Raw genomic sequence first — 26,916 nt, 5'->3', positions numbered from 1 at the left:
GTGTAGATCACTCCTGAAACCTGAGTTTTCTGATGAGCAGAAAAGGAGCTGGAGTATGGTGATCCCTGTGTCTGTTAGTCTTGGGTCAGGGCTTGCTGGAGGGGATGGAAATCCCCAGGTACTTCCTGCTTTCCTTGATAGTAGGCAAAGGGGGTTCCAGCATCCAGAGGGTGCAGACAACAAAGAGACATGGGTGCTGGCTGTTGGAAGTGAAAGCCCATCCCCATCGAGGTGTTGTATAGGAAAATGGTGAATGAATTGGAGGGGATATGGGAAGAGCACCGTTAGAATCAGAAGGATAACAAATTTCAGGACTTTTGGGGACCAGAAGTAGCTATATTGTGTAAATAGGGGATGTGCAACCAAAGTGTTGGAGAAATTGGTTCACATACATTCTAGAGCAGGGCTTCTCAAACTTTCATGTGCATACAAATCACTGGAGGTCTTGTTAAAATGCAGATGCTGATGCAGATGCTGGGGAGGGGGTGGCAGAGAATCTGTATCCCAAGTGAGGGCTATGTCAGATGATGCTATGAGTAGCAAGAGGACTTACAGCATTGACGGAAAGCTTGATAGAAATGTAGGACTTTAAGCTCCACACCAGATCTCTGACTCAAAATCTGCATTTTTTTCCAAGAAACCTTTATATATTTTATGCATGTTTAAGTGTACTGCTGGGCCAGGGGCAGAACTTTAAGCATTACTCTAATCTTTGTCTACTTGCTTCCCAAGCAAATAAATAAATATTTTGGTCGTTTGTTTTAGAATAACCAAAAAGCCCTTACAGCTGTATTAAGAACAACATGGCTAAGAGATGTGGCCAGGGCAGCTTAAAGCAGCCTCAGCCTCCGCTCATCATGAGATTATGACATATGCTTTGCTTCAGGGTAGACGGCTCCCAACCTGGCAGTGCTCTCATAAATCCAGCGCTGGGCCCTAGTTAGTATGGCATTGGAAGGACAGCTTCTTATTTAATCTGGAGGATTTGTTTTTCTACTTTCAGAGGCAAAGTTCTGATGATTGCTACTAAGCTTGGTTCAGCCCCTGCTATTTAAACCCTGAAGCTTCTTAAGTGACATTTTCTGCCTTAGGATCGATCTCTTCTTGTGATGGGGATTACAGAGACCTGAACTAGAGAAAATGGATCTAAAGATCAACATCTGTGGGATTTCTTCTGGAGTTTAAATGCACGTGTTCATATCTTCCATCTGCAAGATGATTTCTGCAATTCCCTCACCCCGGCGTCATTACTGAGATCCCAATCTTGACACCATTAAGTTTTCCAAACATGTCACAAAGTTAATGTACTTTTATTTCTAAAGTTATTTAAGTTCTGTCATTCTTGCCACAGGATTTATGTGTTTGCTTAATATTACTAACAATTATTTTACAATTTTCAGTTACTCTCATAGGTATTGTTTGAGTTTTTACTAGGTACTGAGCTAAATTCTTTGCATCCAACAACTTAATTAATTCTTACAGTAATTCTCTAGGAGGCAGGTACTGTTATTAGCCTCATTTTACAGATGAGGATTCAAAGTTTCAAAGCACTTATAAAATTTATTTATATCCTCAGAGTTAATAAGATCACAGTTTGGGGTTAGATCACTGGTTTCTTGGACTCCAAAACCTGTACTCTTAGATACTGTGCTTTCTGTCATTTTGTCCTAGAACATTTTAAGATGTCTGCTACATACAGTTCAAAAAGATAAAAAAGATAAATAAATCCACTTAACTATGCTGTGTTTAAAACACTGACTTAGCACTTACTATGGGCTACGCACTGTTCTAAGCATTTTGTAAGTAATTAACTTTTTAATACTCACAACAACCTTATGAGATGTACTCTGTTATTACCACCCCATTTTGACAAATGAGAGAACTGAGGCACAGAGGCATGCAATGACTAGCATAAGGTCCCACAGCTGGTTAGAGACACACCTGAGGTTTGAACTCAGGAAGTTTGCCTCTGGAGTCTGAACACCTTACCATTATGTTACAGTGATGAAACAAAGTGTGAAGTTCATAAAGTATACACCTTACCACTATGCTACGATGATGATGGTAGAGGAAAAATGATAAGATGGAGAGAGGGGTGAGGTCCGTCACAAAATGCAGCTCTAAAGTCTTAGAACTTTGATAGAGGAAGTCACAGATTCAACCTGAACGTGACTGAACTAATGTGAAGAGAGAGATTCAATAACTTGTAGATCTAGTTGCCTTAGATCCAAATACCATTCATAATTCTGAGAACAGAGAGAAATTTCTCCTATCGGCAATTCACACCTCTTAACTTTTTGGCTCAACTTATGAACGCAAGGGGTATACAGACTAAGACAGAATCTTCTGGAAGAAATATCATTCTTGAAGATATTTCTGTTTCCCATTGTTCTGATGCATGCTATCTTTAGTATTTTAATGTAGTTTTTAATCTTTCCTTTTTTCTAGCATTACCTATCTCTGTTACACCTGAAAATGCAGAGAACAGTGTAACTAACACATATCCAAATTTAACAAATGTTACCAATTTGTGATATTTGCTTCGGTGCTTTTTAAAAATTATATACTTTTAAGACACTGCAGTGCAGACTCATTCTATGTTGTGTTTCTCCCTGATTCCATTCTTCTCACTTTCCCAGGAGCAAGTTCTATTTTGAAAAGCAGATATCAATACCTTATCTATTTTCATGTGGATTCTGAGGACAGTGGTCTTTATCAGGGTTCAACAAACCCCTGACGGCTAAATCCAGCCTGCCACCTGTTTTTCTAAATAAAGTTTTACTGGAACACAGCCATGCTCGTTCATTTATGTATTGTCTATGGCTGCTTTCATGCTATAGTGGCCCAGTAGAGTAGTTGCAACAGAGACTCCCAAGGGGCAAAGTATTTACTAGCTGGCCCTTTACAGAAAAATGTTTGCCAGTCCCTGGTATGGACTCCTATAGTTTATTTAAAGTATTACATAAATCATATCATACTGTATGCATCCTTTGGCCAATGGCTATTTGCAATCAACATTATGTCTTTAAAATGTGTCCTTGCTTCTCATGTAGATCTAGGTCATTAATTTTAACTACTAAATTATTCCACTATAAGAATGTATAACTAATTCATTCTTCTGTTGATGGACATATGTGGTTTTTTCCTTCAAAAATGTTTATTTGCACAAACCTATTTCTTGTTGCCTCAAGCCACATCCAGAAGTTTCTCTAGGGTGATTACCATGATGTATTCTTAGGATCCATGCATCTTCAGCAGTACTAGAGGCAGCTGCTTGCTCACCAAAGCGGTAAGGACACTCTGTGTTCCTTTTTGCAGTGTAGGAGAGCTTGTATTTTCCTACATTTTCAAACACAACTTGCTATTATCAGCCTTTCAGAAAATTTTTGCAAATCTGATGTATGCAGTGTGGGACCTTGGATTGGTCTTAATTGGCATCCCTGATTCACCTGCCTGGTTGAGCCTTGTTTTATATATGTCAGGGTTGTTCCACTTTTTCTTTTCCGCAAATTTCCTGTTTACATTCTTAACCCATTTTTTCTTTGGGTATTTGTGCTCATTGTCTTTAAAAAGGGGAGGGTTTTGTTTGCTTGTTTGAGGTTTGAGCTCAAGCACAAGGTGGTGGTCAGTCTTAGTCCTATTGATAGAAACAAAATTACACATAGTAACTGTGTCTTGTAAATGTCACCCATGATCGTGGCATGCCAGGCACCCAGTCCACGGCTGTGACCTGATACCAAGCATCTAGAGTCACAGAGAAAAGGCAGAGTGTGAACTCTGTCCTCAGAAACATGTATTTGTTCAGTGAGTTCTTTGGGGAAATGAGAATATTCTAAAAGGAATACCAAATCTCTTTCTCTGTGTGTGTGTGTGTGTGTGTGTGTGTGTGTGTGTGTGTGTGTATATATATATATATATATATATAATTATAATCTATAATTATATAAGCAATTATGAGTCAATGGTTACCCTAATGAAGTAAAAGGAGTGACAGATGACAATAATCTAAAAGCAGGTATTTCCAAAGTACCTTATTTGGAAGCCTCAATCTATTGTATTTTTTAAATAAAAGGTTCCTGGAATAAATAATAGTTTAAAACAGGGTATTTTAATATTTGTGAGACATATGAAAGTCCTAACAATTTTTAATAGCTTTCCATTTATTTTTAATTTATTGGCAAACCCCTATTGCCGTCATTGATAATGGTGTCATTCCCATTACCTCTGCTCATCAGCAGGTAGCAGGTTGGGATTTGAGTAAGAAGGAACAATGCACAGCTCATTCAGGGTTGAGTTGCCTGGCTGAGCACGTTTCTCCCACCTGCTGGCAGGCATCAGAATTCATCTTGCCGTGCATTTGTCTTAATGGCACAGTAAAGAATCTTTTCATGGTGAAAGATGGTATACGAGCTGCAAAGACTTTCATTAAAAGCAGAAAAGACTGTCTGAGAAGTAACTACGTTTACAGGTCTATGTGGAGCATTTAGAATTTTGGCAAAATTTCCGGCTCAGTTCCTCTGTTTTGGGTGGCAGTGAAGATTTATATTTTATAGTCAAAATGTTGATCTCATATTCAAAGAGAAATGGTTGTCAAATACAATATAATTACCAAAACCAGGAAGCATATTACAACCCAATATTATCAGCACTGGGACACTAGAATCCATATTACTCATATAATGTAATATCAAGGAAAGGTGCATGTGATTCAAATGTCTTTAGGCTACAGTTGCCAAAAGCACAACTCAAACTAGCCTAGGAAATAGGAGAATTTGCCAAGGACACTGGGTATTTCCTGTAACTGAAGGAAAAATTTGACAAACTGCAGTTTGCAGAGCATCAGGAAACTGTGGTCTGGATACCAGGGAGGATTTCTTCATTGCTTTTTCACTGTTCTCTCTTCCTGATGTCATTACTTTTTTCCTGACTGACCAACTTCTTCCCCATGGCCACCAACTGCACTGAGTTGTCACATATGGCACCTCCTACCACCAGAGAGAGTCTGATTGATTTCTTCATATCCAGTATGAAAAATCCTGGGAAAGGTCTCTGATTGGTCTACCTCTAGAACAATCTATTTGAGTAAGAACCTAGCAGTGTCCATGAAAATCAAATTATCGTAACTGGAAGAGTATAGAAAACACTACATATAACCATTCAAAGGAGTAGCGAAGAAAAGGATGTGCATCATGCCACAACTTGTGTGAGATCTTACAGTTCTGCAGCCAGTTTTTTTTATACACTGGGGAATAAATCCATACTTGTTGACCTGAGTTGACTGCATGAATGAATGAATGTGTAAATGAAACAGAATTACATCCATGCTTTGTAATTTATTGTTTGTGAAATTAATTTTTAAGTCTTCTTCATTGTCATAAGTATTCGTTCACCATGGTTTGCTACAGGGTTTTGGATAATAGCTTTACACATTTCCTATTGTAATTTGAACTATGCTGGAATAAGTTATAAGAACTCACAGTCCTGTGTGTAGCATGGGGCTGAGGGGACTTTCCAATTAATAAAGTACAGAAACTTTAATTTTAGGGCTTAGAGCATCTGCATTGGCTTCACAGATAAGCTTTATGCTTTGTTTTATGTTTTGGGCTGTATTCTGAAGATTGTTGCCCAATTATCTTTCCCTGGATAAGTGAAGCACTGCTCTATCTTGATGGTCTAGGGAAGAGTTTACATGCCTGCAACTGCAGTGTACAAGATGTGGATGCAAGGATCCACGTTTTGAGCGCTAACTATCTAGTATATCCCTAGCCCTGTTCTAACACCTTTTGACATTCTCCTGCCCAATGGGAAAAGTTTAATGTGGTGATATCAAGTTAAAATGAACTTTAAGAGAATTCTTCAAATGGAAAGAAATAAAACACCCAAAAGAGCAACATCCTTGGCACAGAGTGGAAGAAAAGAGAAAAATGTTTGCTTTGGTTACGTTTTCATGATGAGAGGTTTTCAGTTGTATCTTTGTGAGTCTCACGTATTTTGAGCATCAGCTGAGGAGACACCCACCTCTCTCTCCAGCGAGTTTCCTGAGGCATTGCTAATTTGCACAACTGAGAAAATGTCCATCAAATGCCCCAATATGAAATCCCCAAAGCATCCTTTCCATAGCGTTCATGTCACTCAACCATATTCTTAAAGTGGTTCTGTCCAAAACCCTCATGTCACTTTCTTTTTTTTTCTTTTTTAAAATAAATTTATTTATTTATGTTTGGCTGCATTGGGTCTGCGTTGCTGTGCATGGGCTTTCCCTAGTTGCGGCGAGCAGGGGCTACTCTTCGTTGCGGTGCATGGGCTTATTACTGCAGTGGTTTCTTTTGTTGCAGAGCACCAGCTCTAGGTGCACGGGCTTCAGCAGTTGTGGCAGTTGGCCTCAGTAGTTGTGGCACACGGGCTCAGTAGTTGCGGCACACGGGCTTAATTGCTCCGCAGCATGTGGGATATTCCTGGACCAGGGCTCAAACCCGTGTCCTCTGCCTTGGCAAGTGGATTCTTAAGCACTGCACCATCAGGGAAGTCCTTGTTCTTTTCTTAAGGATAAAATATATTTAAAATTCTCTCTGAAGATACTTTCTAGTTGTTTTTTTTTTTAAATTATTTGTTTCTTTAATTATCCTTATGTGTCTATTATTCTCTTTTTGTTCACCTTGGTTTCCTTTGTCATTCAGTATTGTAGCATTTCTCTATAGTCTGTGGATATTTTATTGTTAGTTCACATCTTTGATGGGGCAGTAGGAGGGCTGACTGGGAGCTCTGGGTGTGGGAGTGGGAATGGCCAGCTTGCAGTCTTCTTTCCCAGTGAGCATGTGGGTGCCAGCCACCATGGTGTAGTATCCACAAATACTAGAATGAGAAGAGCTTCACTCTGGATCCTGAACTCCAATGCTAGCCACCATAATATTTTTCAAATAGTTTGTTCAATTTCATAAAAGACAGACACTCTGCTCTTTGACCCAGGAAGTAATTGGTTATTGACTATTCTACATGAGGATCAGGAGGAAGGAGTGGAAGGTTATTTTTTTCACCCCCAATTCTTACTCCATGTTCTGCTGGGCTGGTAGAACTCGAGTCTAGAGAATGTCTCAATTGCTCCTGAGTAGGTCAGGAGCTTCCTTGGCTGTAACTTTCTATGTAACCTAGACTGTTGTCTTCTCGACTCTATCTTATCAGACACTTTCCTCTTTCCATTTTCTTCTCCTGCAAACTTACTAAAATATGTCATGTCTTAGTGACCCATACATTCTCTTCATCATTGTGTATTTCTATTCCTTTATCACCATATTCACAGTAACTCAAGAGAGATAAGAGATCACACCTGTGCTCATTTTGCTGTTTTTGGGCTAACACTGCTTTAAATTTTATGTCTAAAGCCAAATTTCTGATTTTCCCTTCCTAACTCACTCCCTCTCTCAATAAATGAAATTCCAAAAGGCCCTGAGATCATCCCTAGCTCTCTGTTTCTCTCAGTTCATGTATCTGGTCCATTCAGTAACTCTTTTGGCTTCACATTCAAAATACATTCAGAACCTAACCATTTCTCACCACCTCTATCCCAAGCACTCTGCTCTCCTTGTTTCTGTTTCTATACCCCTACTGTGGCTTTTCAACAGAGCAACCAGAAAAATCCTGTTAAAATACGTCACCGCAAATCCATCACTTGCTCAAAATGATGTAATAGATACCTGTGTCACTGAGAGTAAAACCAAATTCTCTCAGTGGCCACCCACCACTATTTGGGTCACCTGTCACATCCCCCAGCCTCTTCCTCTCACCTCTCCCTGTTCTCCTTCCTGCTTATCACTCCCTTCCACCAACACACTGGGTCACATCTATCTCAGCATCACTCTCCTCCATGATAACCACTTGACACTCTCCAACATCTTCAAGGTTTGCTTCATCATATCAGTGTAACCTTATGTGACCAACTTATTTAAAATTGAAATAGCACCCCCTCGCAACACTTCCTATCTCCCTTCCCTGCTTTATTTCCACCTGGCACCTATCACCATCTTATTTATTTTGTTATCGTCACCCTACACCCACCATTAAGTAAGCTTCATGAAGACAATCATTTTCGTCTATTTAGTTTATCCCCAGCACTTAACATTGTACCTGGTACACAGTAGGCAATTAAGTATTTGTTGAGTGAATGAATGAATGATTATTATTATATAGCCAATAGGAAGATTATTTTAAAGTATTTTCAAAAAAAAATTTTTTTTTTTTAATTCTTAGGAGCAGCTTATTCCTTGGGAGCATTTGATGCATTGGAAACATAAGCATAACAACTGATATTAAGGCATTAGATGAAACAGATCAACATGCCACTTTCAAAGGATAGCAGGTATTTTTCCACAGTAATTAAACACGGAAGCCAAATTTTCTTAGATTTCTTCTTCCTTTCAAAAAATTATGGTGATTTTTAAAAATTTTATTTATTTATTTATTTTTGGCTGTGTTGGGTCTTTGTTGCTGCACACGGGCTTTCTCTAGTTGCAGCGAGTGGAGCTACTCTTCATTGCGGTGCACGGGCTTCTACTGCGGTGGCTTCTCTTGTTGCGGAGCACCGGCTCTAGGAGCGCAGGCTTCAGTAGTTGTGGCTCACGGGCTCTAGAGCGCAGGCTCAGTAGTTGTGGCACACAGGCTTAGTTGCTCTGCAGCATGTGGGATCTTCCCGGACCAGGGCTCGAACCCATGTCCCTTGCATTGGCAGGAGGACTCACAACCACTGCTCCACCAGGGAAGCCCATGGTGATTTTTTATAAACTTTTTTTTTTTTCTAATTTATTTAATTTATTTATTTTTCGCTGTATTGGGTCTTCGTTGTTGCACATGGGCTTTCTGTAGCTGCGGTGAGAGGTGGCTACTCTTCGTTGCGGTGTGCGGGCTTCTCATTGCGGTGGCTTCTCTTGTTGTGGAGCACGGGGTCTAGGCGCCCAGGCTTCAGTAGTGGTGGCACATGGGCTTAGTAGTTGTGGTTCACGGGCTCTAGAGCACAGGCTCAGTAGTTGTGGCGCACGGGCTTAGTTGCTCCATGGCATGTGGGATCTTCCCGGACCAGGGCTCGAACCTGTGTCCCCTGCATTGGCAGGAGGATTCTTAACCATGCACCACCAGGGAAACCCTGATTTTTTAAAATGTATCTTTGTGCCTGCTTTAAGGTAAGGTACGCAGATAATACAATTAGGGCTTTCTCAGCTGCCAGGCTCAGAAGACGGGGAGGCAGAGGAACGAGTGGGAAGCAGCTTATTTCTGTGTTATGGAGTGGATGGAAGAAAAGTGAAGATGCTGCTGCTTGAGCAGTTTCCTGTCTTTTTTCCCGGGAAAAGTGGACTAACAGTAACCCACAGTCTGAAATCACGATCATTTCTGTGTCCTTGCGTATGTACTTTCCCTTAAGTTAAGCATTAATTCCTTTTCGTGGCACCCTTGAACAATGCCTGGTTCAAAAGAAGCTCTTGTTTAAGGAATGAGAAAAGACAGTAGGGGAAGGTGGGCGAGGGTGATTTCTTCCACAGTCAACAGAATTGCAATTGCTGGTTCTTATCTGAGCGTAAGAAGAGATTACCATCTGAGTTGCCTTTTGTTTCCCCTCTATTTTTTTTTTTTTTTTTAAATGAATGTCTTTTTTATTTTATTTTATTTATTTATTTTTACTTTTGAACTTTTAAACTTTTATATGGATGTTCCAGACGGGTAACAGTTGCACAAGGTGAAAGTTTATAATGTACATCTTTCACCTGCCCCACACTCATCCAAAACTCAAGTGCAGAACGTGGGGTAAATGTCATTTTCCAACAAAGGACATCCACAATTGTAAAATCCCAAGACTAACAGTGCAATGTATTGACCTGGCAAGAACTTGGTCCTTATTTATGATTGGGTGGGGGGACTATCCTAAGATGACATAGGCATATGAGAAGGCCAGGAATAGCAGTGAATGAAGATCTCATAAAACACAATAACCAAGAGGGCTAACTTTTCACATGTGTAAAAAGCAATATATATTCAATATGGCAATATTTTTGGCACATATATTCTACCCACAAGGAGATCAGCACAGTTTTCCATTATGTACCAAAATACATTGCTGAAAAGAATATATGGTACCTCATTCTCTTTTTCTTAATCATTTTCATTTAAAGAAAAGCCAAACATATCCATTGCTCACTTACCATAAGTTGGTGCTAAATACAAAAAGGAAATGAGATCAACTTCACATTTTGTACAGAATATCTGTTAGTGTTTGAAAATTATTATCTCAATGTACATGTCCCAGAATAAAAAGAAATGTAAGAACTTTGTGTCTATTGAGGTCAGTTTTAAATATCTATATTATTAATTTGGAGGACAGTCTAAGAAAAGTCCCAAGGTTTTTGAGGAATCAAGTTCTATAGCAGGAATGGCCAGAGGAGGCTGTGGCAGGACCCTTCGCTAGTCCCTCTTTCTCTTTTCTATTTCATTTAGTAGACTATAATTTCTTTTTCTTAAAAAAAGCCCCCCCCCCCTTTGTGGCACCTTCTCTTATTCCTTCCCCTAAAAGGTTTCAATTATTTGGCCAGTTGAAGATATTTTCTCTTTTCTCCAGAAAACATGTGGTAGAGGGGGATGACAGTGACAATGACTCTGGTGGGAACAAGGTTGGGATCGGGAAAGATGAAGAGGATGGAAGCCACCAAGAATCCTGGCAAACATTGGGGAGAGTTCTGTGCTGGGGGGAAGGGATCTTGGAGCAACTAGCTCAGGAGCCTCAATTTTTTGAACTCAAAAATGAGGATATTGAAGTATATGATGTTCAAAGTCTCCATGGCTCTACAATTTTTCATGATCTATCAATTGCTTTCAAGAATTCATAAGCTTCTTTCTCCCTTTCTTGCTCCTTCCCTTCCCCTCTCCCTCCTTTTTCCTTTCTTTCTTTTTCTTTTTCTTTTTTTCCGCCAAAACACACATTTATTGAGTGCCTAATACCGGCTAAGCACTAAGATAGATCTTGGGAACACAAATGACTAAGCTATATTTTCTGATTTTAAGCAGCTCACAAATCCAGGGTTATGGTGTCAGACACACTGACAGATAATTAAAGTGTGAGAAATGCAATAGCAAATATGCATGGGGTTCATCAAAGAACAGGAAGGAACCATCAGTTGTTCATGGAACGCATGAAACAGAAGGGAGATGGATGAGTAAGCTGAGTCCCTATGGAGGCTTGGAAATTCTCCTGGACAGAATGGAGAAGGGACATCTAGGAAAGCACACACTTCTGAGGGCAAAGGATTACCATTATAAAGGAAGAAAGAATCACAGGTGGTTAAGAACAGTTGAGGCAGAATGGTGTTAGGGTCCAAGTGGTGATTCACTGGCACCTAAGGGCAGAGGCTGTTTGTTTTGGTCACGGATAAATCCCTAGTACTTGGCACATACTACACCCTCAATGAATATTTTGTTCATTAAATGAATGACTGAATGAAACGGGCAGAAAACTTCATTTTGTGGGTAATATACAATGAAAATGATTTGAAGCATGATCAGGTTTGAGGTTTTTTAGGATCATTCCTAGCAGATAGACACACAGAGTTGGAGAGCAAAGAGAGGATTCTAGGAAAGGAGGTAGAAGGCGTCTACAGATGGGACCCATCAAGAACTTGAACAAGATGGGAGGGGGCAGCAGGATGAGGAAAGAGATGTGAGAGCTAATTAGGAAATTCAGAGAGCTTGCAAGTTATTTGGATGTGGGCAAGCAAATGGTGTGGATGCTGTTAAGGCAAACTTCCAGGAGATCCCAGATCACACTCCCCAAATAAGTAAACTAGATTGTCTATGATATTCATACCTGCAGAGGTGACAGAGGTTACCCCCAAATTCTGAAATAGCTACTGAAAACTGATGTCAGTTTACAGAAAATATTTTTGGAGAGCACATTTATTCTGTGACAGTTACTTCAAAATCTAATAATTTAACAGACAGAGATCCTCTGTTAAAGAATTGTTTTTTCATGAGTGAATTAACATTTAGAAAACTAACTGGCTCAACCAGTTTGGGAAATTGGCAATATCCATCAAGGCTGGACATAGGAAGACCTATGACCAGCAATTACATACCTCACAGAAAGGCATATGTTTATAACAACACTGTTTGTTTTTATTTTTAAATTGAAATATAGTTGATTTATAATGTTGTTTTAGTTTCTGGTGTACAGTGATTCAGTCATACATATATATATACATATTCTTTTTCATATTCTTTCCCAGTATGGTTTAATCACAGAATATTGAATATAGTTCCCTGTGTTATACAGTAGGACCTTTTTGTTTATCTATTTTATATATAGTAGTTTGTATCCGCTAATCCCAAACTCCTAATTTATCCCTCCCCCACCCGCTTTCCCCTTTGGTAACCAAAAGTTTGTTTTCTATGTCTGTGAGTCTGTTTCTGTTTCGTAAATAAGTTCATTTTGTATCATACTTTAGATTCCACATATGATATCATATGGTATTTGTCTTTCTTTTTATTTTATTTTATTTTATTTTTTAAATTTTTGGACGCACTGCATGGCATGTGGGATCTTATTTCCCTAACCAGGGATTGAACCCATGCCTCCTGCATTGGAAGTGCAAAGTCTTAACCATTGGACCACTGGGTAAGTCCATGTCTTTCTCCTTCTGACTTACTTCACTTAGTACGTAATCTCTAAGTGCATCCATGTTGCTGCAAATGGCATTATTTCACTCTTTTTTATGGCTGAGTAATATTCCACTGTGTGTGTGTGTGTGTGTGTGTGTGTGTGTGTGTGTGTGTGTGTGTGTGAATATATATATATATAAACACATCTTCTTTATCCATTCATCTGTTGATAGACATTTAGGTTGCTTCTATGTCTTGGCTATTGTAAGTAGTGCTGCTATGAACATTGGTGTGTATATATCCTTTCGAATTATAGTTTTCTCTGGATATATGCTCAGGAGTGGGATTGCTGGATCATATGGCAACTCTACTTTTAGTTTTTAAAGGAACCTTCATACTGTTTTCCATAGTGGCTGCACCAATTTACATTCCCTGTAGGAGAACACTGTAGGAGAGTTCCCTTTTCTCCATACCCTCTCCAGCATGTGTTATTTGTAGACTTTTTAATGATGGCCATTCTGACTGGTATGAGTTGATACCTTGTTGTAGTTTTGATTTATAACAACACTATTTGTAATAACCCTAAACTGGAAACTGCCTGAATGTCCATCAACTATAGAATAGATAAATAAATTATGGTATACTATTTAGCAAAGAGAATGAACAAAGTACAACCACATGCAAAATGTAGAAGAATCTCATAAATATAAATTTTAAGTAATAGAAGTCAGATCAAAAAGAAAACGTAGTCTATGATTTCATTTACAGAAGTTTTAAAAACAGGTAAAACTAATTTATAAAGTTGCAGATCAAAATAGGGTGTGTTAGTAGGGTAGACACCTGGGGTGTTGGTGATGCTCTGTTTGTTGATTGGGGTGCTGCTCACATGGGTGTGTGCTCTTTTCAAAAATTCATCAAGTTATATAGTCACAGCTTGTGCACTTTTCTGTGTATATTATATTTCAGTCAAAGTTAAAAAAAATCAGGCCAAGTCCCTGCGAGCAGCATGGCTAAACAAAAAAAATAAATTTTTTAATTTTGTTTTTCCAATTTATAAATGCTCAAGAGAATTTAGTGTGTAAAAAATTAAGGATTAGAAGCAATGGCATCTTTCAATTCTTGTGCAGAGAAGTGGACACAAAATTTCCCCTTCATGGCTCTGTCATTAGGCATCTCAATCTTAACCCCCTGGATCCTTGCTGTCATAATCCACTGCATTTTAATACACTGGAACAATGTCTGGGCTGAAATTTGCCAAACTGGGTGGTGGTTCAACAATGTGTCTACCCAGGGGACCTATCAGAGTATCTAACCAGTTAGAACTGAATATCAGAGCTGGAATCTCAAATCCTGTCTCTCGGGGTGATAGGCCATCTCGCTATTATATTGGATTGAACAAGGATCTGGGATAGGAATTGGGCAGGTGGGTGGCTGCGTGAGCCTCCAGGAACCAGAACCCAGAGGGAAGACATGCTGAAAATCATTTTAGATTTCTAAATCCAAACAGGGAAGGCTCCACCTCTGTTGCTTTTGCACACAGAGATTCCTCTTTACTAATCCTGAGACAGATTCATTTCTTACTGAAATTCTCTTGATGAAGAGTGATCTCCTATGAGTTACACACTGGATCCCTGAGACCTGACAGTAAACACCAGCATATGGCAATCCTGTGAACCCTGCTCCTGGCTCAGAGCAATCTGTTTTCCAACCTACACAATGGTGTTTAGGTTGCATGGCTGCAGGAAGAAGTAGGCACAATTAGACATCTCTATGTAGCCTCCCACCTCAAAGGAAAGCACAATATTAGAAAGAGGGACTAGAACCGGGCAGGAAGAAGACAATTATTTTATCTTCAGACTTCTTGGCCAATAGAAAAATTTGCATTGACCTGATAAATCAGTTAACTTGTCCAAATGACACTGTTTTTTGGAGCTGATGTAAATGATCTGTCTTTTGCAGTCCATGTTAACCTTACCAGTCAGATATTTAAAGAAATTTGCCAACTGGTGTGGAAAAAAGGCTTGAGGATTTAATAGTCCTTACTCTCAGCTACTGACTTCTGTCTTCTTTGGCAATGAGAAAACAGAAGAAATCAAAAAAACATCTACAATTCCCTCTACTACATGGACGATTTACCAGCATCTCTACTGATGGACTCCACTTTTCCTCCTCTTATTGATTAAATGTCCTTGTTCCTGTCTGAGCACAGCCCCTCTATTTGTCAATAAGAGAGAGTCAACAATTTTTTTTTTTTTTTTTGTAAAGGACCCGAGAGTAAATATTTTAGGCTTTGTACTCCATATGGTCTATGTCATAACTACTCAACTATGTCTAGTGAAAGCAGCCATAGACAATATGTAAATAAATGGGCACTGTTATGTTCCAATAAAACTTTATTTATAAAAACAAGTGGTGGGTCAGACTTGGCCTCAGGCTGTAGTTTACTGAGCCTTGTACTAGATCCTACCACTCTCTCGCCTGCTTAAGGACATGCTCTAGCAATTCTCTGACTCGCTTACATTGTTTTCCCTCCACAGTATCATTCCCACAAGCATACATGTATTTTGTTGTTTCTCCCATCGTAAAAACTATCTCTTGGTCTCACTTTCCCCTTCTAGCAGCTTTCTCATTTTTCCCCTGCCCTTTACATCAAAACTTCTCACAAGAACAATCTCTTTTGGTTTCTTAATTTGCCTCCACTGATATTCCCCAGAGCCCCCTCCAATAGACTTTGACCCTGCTACTCCACTGTAGTTGCTCTAATCAAGGTCACCAATGACTTCTATATCCTTAAATCCACCAGTCAATTATTGGCTGTCATCTTAATTGACCTATGAGTAGTATTTGATCCTGTTGATCACTCTCTTCTTCTTGAAACACTTTGCTTACCTGGCTTCCAAACACACATACTGGCCTCTTTGCCACCTCACTGGCTACTCCTTCTCAGCCTACTTTTTCTGATTCTTTCTTATCTCCTCAATCTCTTCATGTTGGAGTATCAGTGACTCAGGTCTTGGACAACTTCTCTATCTACAGTCACTTCCTGGCTGAGCTCATCCTGCCTCATTAAATACTATCTATAACCTGATGACTTCCAAACTGTTGCATTATAATTGGCATTGAACCCCAGGTTCATATATCTAACTGCCTACTCAACATGTTTCCTTGGGTATCTAATAATAATCTCAAATTGAACATAATCAAAGCTGAAGCCTTGTTGTATACCACCAAATGTGTTCTACTTTAAACTTTCCTTATGAAGTAAGTGGCATTTCCATCCTTCCTGTCTCTTGGACCAAAACTCTAACATCATCCTTGATTCTTCTCTTCCTCTCACATGCAACGTACAATTGCAATTGTTTATGCTCTGGATTCTTCCTTTATGTAGATGTAGATATGGATATTCAGACCCCTTCTTATCTCCTACATAGCTCCCCCTTGGTCCAAGATACTAATAACCCACTTAAAATATTTCTACAGTTTTTTACCTGATCTCCCTGCTTCCATTATTGCCTCTGTCCTTGCAGTCCATTACTGACTAAAGAGTTAAGTCAGACCAAGCCCACCATCTGCTCAAAGCCCTCCAATGGCTTCCATCTTCCTCAAAATAAAAGCCAAAGTCCTTCAAAAGCCTACATCACAATACAAGAAATCGACTTCTGTTGCCTTTGCTGGTACCTCCACCTTTGCCAGGATTCACGTAGCTGTGCGTGGAGGACTGTTGGGAATTAACAGTGGGAGAGTAAAGGGAAGGATGATGGTATTCACCTCCCCACTGCAGCTCTGAGGAGGGGTCAGGGAATCCTGGAGAGGGGGACTGAAGTCCAGGAGTTTCAGGGGTAGCAAATGTGGATGTGTCCATTGGTCCTCAGGGCAGCAGGAGATGCAGGGAGAAGTGTGAGACTCAGAGGGCAAATGTGAAACAAACCACCCATTTTCCAGGTATATTAAAGGGAGGTATCCCTCGAGGGATCAGGGAAAGTCGATCTTTAGGACACAGAGAGTTGGCAAATCATGCTGCATAACAAGAAGAGTGACTTTTACTTAATGGCAAAAGATACCACTCTTTTAGTCTAACTACAGAGGGAAAAATTGAAAGACAGTTTTCTCCCAATCCACCTTTGAAAGGAGTCACTTGTCTTAAAGAATAAATAAAAAATTCAATCTCAGGTGATTTATGTAAGAAAGAAAGCACGCAAATCTGGAATAATGTATTTAGGAAAGCTGAAGTCCTGGTTCTGATGAAAAAAATTTTAATCGACTCAAGAGATTTCTCAGGAATCTATGATATTGTTGCAATTGAGCAACTTCAGATTTTTGCCTTCTCTGAGCACTCCATGAAGAAATAATCCCCTTCCCCCATCCTCATGCCCTCTCCTCCTGCTATATCCTTCCACACAGACCTCCATCTGACCCACAGTAAGTGTACCTCATCATTGTGATTTATCTATTTATTTCCTCCAGAATGCTGTGTCCCTGACCCTGGAACACAGAAGGCACCTGGCAAATGTGTGTTGAATGAATGAATGAGCCAGAATCCCTTGGTAAACAATTTTTTCTGGAGACATTTGACTTTCAAAGAAGCTCAGGTTCCTGTCGGGTGTTCTATATAATGAGGGAAACTGTTTCCTTTGGTGCTGGCGCTATGCAAGGTACTAGGTATGTTGGCTCCGGAGACTAAACAGAAGGTGTGACGTTATGAGACAGTGCTGACTATTAGAAGGGTGGAAATTAAGTTTTCAGAGTACATGGTGTTTGCAAATTTTAACCTTCTGGTTGAGCAATTTCAATGGAGGAAAAGTATCCTATAGAATATCACAGTCTGGGAAGGCAAAACATATTCTGTATCTTCATTAATTATATTAAGCAAGTAGCTGCTGGAAAAACATCTATAGATTCAGTTCTGACAGGGAATACTACAGGGCTCAGTAATCAAAATCCCTAGAGACAATTAATGAGCAGACACCTACAGAGAGGAGGAAATTAAAATGTTTTCAACTCAACCGCACAAAGGTTTAATGCAATATAAGATATGCAGATTGGTTTGTAATATAAAACTACATTCACTCACAGTAAAAGCCTCCCTGAAAGTCACTGTCATTTAGTGAATGCTTTTAACTGAGAGTTAATGAATATCATGAATTGGTCATTTTTTTAAAAAACTGAATATGACTGTATTTCAGGAATGATATTTTTTAAATATTTTAGAAATATTTAGTATTTGTTTATCTATATTCATCCATCCATCTAACCAACAATACACATATTGAGAAGTGAAGTGTGTACACTCAACAGAATACCAGCAGGTACCAGAATAAGAATGATTGCAAGGCAAGTACAATGCTGTCATGCAGACAATGTTTCATTGAACTGAAGTCTCTCTCCAAGCATAAATTATACCATAGAAGTAAACGGGTGACTTGGTTCTTAAAGAGAGAAAATAGATGGGGTTTGTAACACAGTCTTGATGAGTAGTTTCTAAAGACCCCAGCGTGTCAAAACTAGTTGGCATTTTATTTATTCCATTGTAAGAACTGAAGTTGATGTTATGCAACTTTTGGAAAAAAACCTCTACCGTAATCACTAAAGAATTAGAGGCCAGGTCAGATTATCTGGTGTAGCTCAAAAAAATGTCAGAGCACTGAGGCTTAAAAAATTATAGATCATAATGCTCAGGCAATGAACACTGGCCTGACATGACTCCATAGTTCTGATCCATGATGTGAGAAGCTGTTTCAGGGCACAGACATGATATGCAGACTTCAAAGTTTTCCTAGATTCATATTCTTAACTCTGGAAAGAAATTGTATGAAGGATCAGGATCATCACTAGTATCTTATAAACTATGAACATGAAAAAGGAAACCTTTTCTTTCAATATGTTCATTTCAGTTCTCTTCTAACGGCAGTTGGACATTTTTAGAGAAAGCATCAGACTTGAGTCCAAGGTTCCCAGAAGTTCATAGCTTCTTGTTTGATATATCTTCCCTTTGTTCTAGTTATTTCTGTATGCATCTGAAAGGCCCACTGTCTTAGTAAACTAGCAACTCCTTAATGGAGAAGGCCATGTCTAATTCATCTTTCTAGTCCATGGTTGAATAAATATTTATTACTATTTAAAATTGTTGTTTAAAATTTTTCATTCTTTCTCATATTAATTGAGCAGCTACTATGTGCGTAATCATGGGTTAAGTGTGCACATGGTGAAAGAAGTTAAATAGGTACTGAAATGTCTGCCCTCTAGGAGAGGGATGGAAAGAAGATGGTAAGGCTAAGAGAAAATGGGTTGGGATAAGATGCTTAGGTGAAATAGAATGTGGTTTCATCTATATTTTCTTTTGCAAAGAAATTATATCAAATGCCTTATTTCTAATGTAAAATATTCATTATTCTAAGCCAATGCCATTACTTGGAAGTGTTTGAATTACACTTCTACTTGGCAGCAGAATGATTTTTAGATGGAATTTTAACACATGCTAAATATGACAAAAACTCAGTCTTTCATAGGAATCAGGACAATATCATACGGATTCAGATAGAGGTGACAAGCTTCAGAAGTTTCAATCCACATACCTTGGCCACTTCTTCTTGGAAAGCCACGAGGTTCAAATGGGAGATGTTAACTAAGTCAGGCCCATACACCACTGTTATCATGCGATGTTCCAGGCGCCCGATGTTCCCCACATCCAGAAGTTCACGTAATTTGGGGTCCTGGATAAGAATAAATGTTGAAAAATTTAGTCTTAGCTAGAGATTTTAGAGCATAATTTCAAAAGAATTAGAGTTAGAATGCCTTCAAAACAAAGTTGACTTTTATTCTTTTTTTTAATTTTTTAAATTTTTATTGAAGTATAGTTGATTGACAATCTTGTGTTAGTTTCAGGTGTACAGCAAAGTGATTTGGAGATATATATGTATATATATTCTTTTTCAGATTCTTTTCCTTTATAGATTATTACAAAAACTGAGTAGAGTTCCCCATGCTATGCAGTAGGTCCTTGTTCATCGTCTATTTTATATATAGTAGTGTGTATATGTTAATCTCAAACTCCTAATTTATCCCTCCCTCCTCCTTTCCTCTTTGGTAACCATAAGTTTGTTTTCTATGTCTGTGGATCAATTTCTGTTTTGTAAATAAGTTCATTTGCATCACATTTTTAGATTCCATATATAAGCAATATCATATGATATTTGTCTTTCTCTGTCTGGCTTACTTCACTTAGTATGATAATCTCTAGGTAACGTTGCCTTTTATTCTTACTAGAAACTGGTATGAGTTGAAGTCCTTCAACCCAGAAAGGCCCAGAGAGGTGAAATAACTTGCCCAAAGGTTGTGAAGAGAGAATTTCTGCATCAAGATTTATGATCCTCAGATCCTCATGGTGTTTTTTTTTTATATTATATTATATTAATTTATTTATTTGGTTGTGCTGGGTCTTAGTTGCAGCAGGTGGGCTCCTTAGTTGTGGCATGCATGTAGGATCTAGTTCCCTGACTAGGGTTAGAACCTGGGCCCCCTGCATTGGGAGCGTGGAGTCTTAACCACTGCACCACCAGGGAAGTCCCGATCCTCATGGTATTATGCTAAGTGAAATAAGTCAGAAAGAGAAGGACAAATACTGCATGATATCACTTATATGTGATTTAAAAAAAGCTGAACTCATAGTAACAGAGATTAGAGTAGTGGTTACCAGGGACTGGAGGGTGGGAAAAATGGGGAGATGTTGGTCAAAGGGTATAAATTTACAGATATAAGATAAGTTATGGGGATCTAATGTATAGCATGGTGATTATAGTTAATAATATTGTATTATATATTGGAAAAATGCTAGGGGAGTAGATCTTAAATGTTCTCACCACAAAAAAGAAATGATAATTATGTGAGGTGATGGAGGCGTTAGCTAACAATCTGGTGGTAATCATTTTGCAATATAAAAATGTAACAAATCAACATGCTGTGCACCTAAACTTACACAATATTGTATGTTAATTATATCTCAGTAAAGCTGGAAAAAAGACTTATGGTCCTAAGTCAAGAGCTCTTTCTGTCATACTGTCATTCAGTAACACATTTTTATGTGTCACAATTCTCCCTTTATTTCCTCCAATCATCCCATGAATCACATACTGAAATGCAAAATCTCATCCCTCTCCTCAATTCATGAACACATTGAAACGAAGAGGGTGGTTTGGCAGAATCAAAACGCAACAATGCCACCTAGGGCTGGGGCAGAAATCTAGCTGAGGGTCACAGCATGGACTTTCTCCACACTGAACACTGACAGAGAGGACTGTTAAAGTGAGCCAAATGACGGTGCCTGCCATGAATATGTTATTTCAGTTCTATCCTCAAAAAGTACTGGGATTTGGACATAGAGAAATTCTGCAGTCTTTTCAGAGCAAGTTGCCTTCTTTGGGACATCATAAGTATGGATCCCTTGGAGATCTAGTCCTGCTGGGCAAAGGAGGTTTCCACACTTTCTGAATTCAAAACAAAATCTACATAGGGCTCCGTCATTTTGGCTGAATTTATTTTCCTTTCATACAGGCCTTGAAGAAGATAAGAGCTTCATGCAGAAAATTAGCATCAAATCAATCACTTAGCAAATTTTCAGCCAGCTTCTGAGCAAGGAATAAACTTACATTCTTATTTATTTAGCTAAATGCTGGGCCAACAGGGCTTAATGACTTAGGCTGGTTATTCTGATCTCCCTTCTGAGGTTTTTATATACAGCACCCTTATAAAGAAAAACGAAACCTGAAAAAACCAAGAAAGAAACAGCAGAAACTTTCCAGCTGAGTTATTTGATTTGGTGACATTAATTCTCTCTTTAGTTAATAAAACTTTCTCCTCTGTTCAGCCGAATGAAGAGGAACATTTTCAGGTAAGTTATGATGAGAGGAAATCCCATTTCAAAGCTGTGCCCAATATAATCAAAACTTCAACTTCTAACAAGCTGAGAATTTATCGAGAACATCAGGCCTCCTTGAAAGATCAAATGCTATCACAAAAGTATCAATTTGCATGATCTAGAAAAGGAGAGGAACACAGTAAAAAAATTATTAAATAAACAATCATAGCAAAAAGGGAAATGTTTAACATTTTACCATTAATGAAAGATTAAAGGAGAATGTTCCGAAAGAATGGACTTTTTGTGAAGGCTAATTAAAGAATGATACCAACTGTTCTGTGAAACAATTAACTGCCTCTCAGGTTTTGATCACCATTGAGGCAAGTTTCAAAGAGAAAATACATTTGATCAGTACTTAAAATTTTCTTGTGTGTACTTAGAAGAGAAAAATAAACTTCAGAAACCACCTGAAACTTGTAATTATAAATCCCTAGTGTTAAATCAGTGATTACAAAGTCCATCAATATCTTCAGTTCTACAACATTTAAGGGGAAAATATTTGGGATTGAATGCGCTCTATACTTTGTGTCATTTCTTTCCTTCCATTGACAGCCATGTGACTCACCCTCTGGCTCTTTTCTCTTTCAAGTATTTTCCTTCTATACTACTTTGCTGCCTAATTCACATATCCATTAAAAATACTTTTGCCCACTTATTAAATAGTTGATGGATTAAAGAGTGTCACCTCTCAGAACTTCAGGGAATAGGTGTGGGGCTCAGGGATTCATTTGAGTTTTCCTTGAGAAATAGGAAGCCCGGGCAAGTAGGGAGGACCGAGGGAAGGTGCCCAGAATAGAAGATAATTCTGGAAGAGGGATTCTGGGATTCACACTGTCCCTAACAATACTGTTAGGTAGAGTCAACAGGAAGTTTTGAGAAAGATGACCAACTCTTTGTGGCAGCTCTGTTAAGTTTTCCCACTAATCGTTTAATGGTTACATGTATATATATATATATATATATATATATATATATATATATATATATATATATATATATATATATATATATATATATATATATATATATGTATGGGATTGGGAAGATAATGCAGGCTGGCAAAATGATGATGATGATTGAATCTGAGGGGTAGGTATTTGAGGGTTCATTGTTATATATCTCTCTACATCTGAGATAGTTAACATTTATATATCAATAATAAATTTTTAAAAAGTATTGAGCATGAACTGGAGGAGCAAGAAATTTTAGAAATAAAATTTAGAAATTCAAGAGAAACCACAATATTTTAAAGTTATGTAGTTCTGAAAGCAAACAAAGAAATCATTTAAATATATAACAAGCAACTTTCTTACTAATACCTTTTCTTGGTGATGGATCATACTAATTTTTAAACTATATTTTACTTTCTTTTCCATCATTGATCATTTTATTTCTCTTTAAAATTGTACCTTTTCTTCATCTATTTCATTTTTATCAACACCAAACATGGTTATGTTAGAAATCTCTCTTAAGACATGACTTCACTTTTCTTTTTACCTGTATTCTGTTTTCTATTTTGAACACAACATCCCAAGCTGATGTGGTGGCTTCAAATCTCATTCCTCATTACTGAGCAGATTGTTATGTGAAGGGTATACTTGGAAAAGATATCTGTCCTTTCAAGTACCAAAAGTTGCCCTCAGTTGTTTTCAGCAAAGGAGACCCTCAGAGAATAGGCAAAAGGGGGAAATTATCTAGAAGAATAAACAGCAAAGGCACCCAGTGTTTGGAGAAACGTGTATGTGGAAGGATTTAAAGTAAACATGTCTAGGGAGTTCCCTGGCAGTCCAGTGGTTAGGACTCGGTGCTTTCACTGCCCGGGTTCAGTCTCTGGTTCGGAACTAAGATCCCGCAAGCCACGTGGGATGGCCAAAACAAAAACAAAAACAAACAAAAAATAAAGTAAATATGTCTAAAAAATGGTTGTCTCTCGGGGGTTGTTTCTCAGGTCTGGGGATATGAGTGGTTGCATTTCAAAAACAAACAAAATCAAAATATGTTGTAACAATAAAAAACACCTATAGACAGTTTGCATAAAAACCACCCTCTTCCCAAAATCTATTCTACTGAAGGATCTTATTTCTGTTTCTCATTGATTGAACCTCCTGACCAGTTTTCAGAAAAGGATTTACCTACGTAGGTTACTACCAAGTTCAAACATATTTCTTGGTCCCTGCAATGATATAAATTCTTTGAAAATTTTACAAAGAAAACAAGCTATCCCCACAACTCTATAAAAATGTCCAATTTCTCTGTTGCAGAACACTAAAGAATATAGCTCAGAAAAAAAAAAAAAAAAGAGGTGAGGTGAACTTGGAATTTCATAGTTTCACTAAACTGGCACTAAGGCCTGCTTTCCCCAGAGAATATCCTACATGTGTCTCCACCATTGGAATTAGCCAGACCAACTAAGAATCCTGGCAGCTATAATTTAAGTGTAATTTTAATGTTAAGTGCAGGATCATCTCTATTCATTCCCATAAGAGTTACAAAATAGAGACTGTCTGACTAAATAAGTTCATTTTCTCTTAATCATTGGGATTCGTGATTAAATTACTTCAGTTCTGCTGCAAAGAAAGCAAAGTTGCTCAGATTAATGATTCCCATTTCCAGGTAATAGGCAACTGAAGAAAGTCAAGACCCGTATACACCTGAGACACAGGTCTGCATTACTATAATTATAACATATCATTCAACAAAATAGAAATTAATAAAAAGGATAATCACATGCTAAAAGATGCTTTTTAAAAGAGTCAAATCCCAGTTTCAACCTTCATTCCTTAATATATATGACTTTCAAAGAAAAGCTATTTTATTTGTATGTCAGATATACGCAAAATAAAAAAAAAAAAATCTTTCAAGACCTTAGATTTCATTTTGATACCAAAAACATTCTTGGTGCAGAAAATATACCTCACTCACTTTTCATCCCCATAAAATATATCTTTACTGGATGTTAGGCTTATTGAACAATTTGCATATTAGGTTAATCTTATTCCCAGCACTTAATATAATATTTTTGATCTGAATTAAAATTATATAGATGTAACTTTAATCCATCATTCAGATAAAGAACAGGGTATATAAAAGTCTTTCTATTAACACTCATTACAACAGCCAGAAATGAAAGAGATAGATTCCTTGTTAGATTAAAATGACATTAGCATGTTTATGCATTATTTAAATTTGTTGTGAAGGAAAGATATAAACTTATGTCAAGGGTGGTTTTCCCATCAAGGTCTTGAATTTAACATTTGCCTTTTGGAAAATAAAACATAGATGAACAAACCCCTTGGGATCAATACTTATTCTCACACCTCTCATTGCAAAAGTTTTGCTCTTTCTTATGAACGTCATTAGGAATACTATTCTCTTCTTCAGGATATACCAGTAGTTTAAGCAGCTCACACAGCCAGCAAGCCTTTTTAGATAAAACAGTTTCCACTTGCATGGATTTTTAACTCTGAAATGCGGTGCCATGAACATTCTCCTACACAGAGGAGAAGACTCGGAGGACGTTGTTTATCCATTTTTTCCTGTAAGTGACGACGGGGGTAGACTGAATATTTTTCAGCTATTTCTTTAGATGGAGGGAAGAACAAAGTGAGAACAGACTGACTATGACAAAGCAAAGTGACTATGGGCAAATACTAGACAGAAAAAGAGCAGTACAGTCCTTCATATCTCACAGAGGCATTATCATAACAAGATTATTTATACTTGTTTGGATAGAGTGGTGATAAAGTTGTATACACAGTCTTCACTGCACTCATGGGAAGCCTCCATGTACAAGTAAAAAAATATATTGGAGAAGAAGAAAAAGTTTAGTTGGTCTGGCTATGCATCTCCATCCAAAATAAAGTGGCTTGAAGATGCCAGACATGAGTTTATTGAGCTAAAAACGAAGACTGTTCAAATCTAAAAGAAAAAAAAGAATAGTTTAGAAGAAATGTAAATGCAATCACCCTGAAAAATATTCCCCTTGATCATAGACATATCCATGCAGCTAAAATTTTGTTTATCCTTGGGAATGGCTACAGAGGAGAGAAATAAATTCAAGGAAAATCTCCAACTAGCATTCTAGTGATTAACGTAAAATTTAACTGCTTGAGGTTTTCCTCCTTTCAGTGAACAATCTCAGAGTGTGGTTTTAACCTAGTTTCAAAGCTACATAGTTTCAAAGAATGAAAAGAAAGAGGAAGTGGGTGCTGGAGGCGTTCAGCCAGCTGACACTCAGAAGTAGAAGAAAAAGGGGATTAAAATAAGGTGTCTAGATTCCTGGGAACAAGTAAGTCCCAGAATGTAGAGATGTCCAAGTGATACTTGTTAGAGCTGCACAAATGCTGTAATTTCAAGAAGTTGCATTATCTGAGCTAGGTTCCTAGGTCGCAGTACACATGCTCAGCTAATAGGATGCTTGTCTTGATGCTTCAGAAACAGACCTGAGTCAATGATCTGGGGGCAAGTATTGATACATTACTTTGGAAGTGATCACAGGAAGTACAATGAGAAAGACAAGGAGGAAAGAAAGCCAATAGATAGCATGTTTACAGTATGTAGGATATAGAGCAGATTACCACTTTGGGCAACTGAGGCTCAATCCAACCAGCCCCACACTAAGACAGTGTGAACACACCCCCAAGGATCCTGGAAAATGGAGTAACGATCTGTCAACTCCCATCTCTTGTTGATGAAGCATCTCTCCTGGGATGCCCACTCCCTTGCATTACGGCCAGAAAACATTCTCAGGACTATGTAGGAACTCTACAGGTAACTGCTGGGGTGGGTCAGTGGAATATGAGTGCACAGAAAATGTCTGTTACACTGTTGAAGGAATGACTGTAAGAAATAAAATTTGGTCCTGATATTGATTAATCTTCATGTATTCTATGGGATCTGCATTTGAAGGAATTTCATTAGGGCAAATAGATTTAGATTCCTAACTGATCAGTTCTCTATAAAAAATAATAAATATAGCCGCAGTAAGTTCTAATTAGTAATCGTTTGTCAAGCACCATCCTAGCTGTTCTATATTTTTCCCTCTGTTTCATCTGCAAACTAATGCTGAAAGGTAGCTATGTTTTTCTTCCCCTCAGTTTGCAAATGAGAACTCTGAGGTTTGGGGGGTTGGGTAAAGTAATCTGCCCAGTTTTGTAAAATGGGGGAAGGAAGATTTGCCACCAGGTACAGTGGATCATAAAGTCTAAGCCCTCTCTGTATCACGTTGTTTTTAAAAGCGTAGCCAATTTGATGGAGTTGATATAAAAATAGTGCAAATATTTCAAATGGCAGAATAAACTTAAATAAATCAGCATCCATTCAAGTCATCTCCCTTAGTGATATTTTAGGCAGTTCCTAAAAATACAAAATAATCC

The 26,916-nt window shown here is 38.1% G+C and overlaps 1 protein-coding gene across 5 annotated transcripts in view; it reads right to left on the bottom strand.

Moving 5' to 3' along the window:
- Positions 1-26,916, bottom strand: part of PLCB1 (phospholipase C beta 1) — a 694,419-nt gene that overhangs the window by 209,593 nt on the left and 457,910 nt on the right. For all 5 annotated transcript variants that reach the window (XM_068565592.1, XM_068565593.1, XM_068565595.1 and 2 more), the window contains one exon: positions 19,203-19,340. In XM_068565592.1, the coding sequence (XP_068421693.1) occupies positions 19,203-19,340 (138 nt within the window). The remainder of the gene's footprint in view (positions 1-19,202; positions 19,341-26,916) is intronic.

The sequence above is a fragment of the Eschrichtius robustus genome, chromosome 16 (genome assembly GCF_028021215.1).
Source record: "Eschrichtius robustus isolate mEscRob2 chromosome 16, mEscRob2.pri, whole genome shotgun sequence".
NCBI classification, from domain to species: Eukaryota; Metazoa; Chordata; class Mammalia; order Artiodactyla; family Eschrichtiidae; genus Eschrichtius; species Eschrichtius robustus.
Note: the sequence above shows the minus strand (reverse complement) of the source record. Positions and strands in the feature narration are given on the sequence as shown.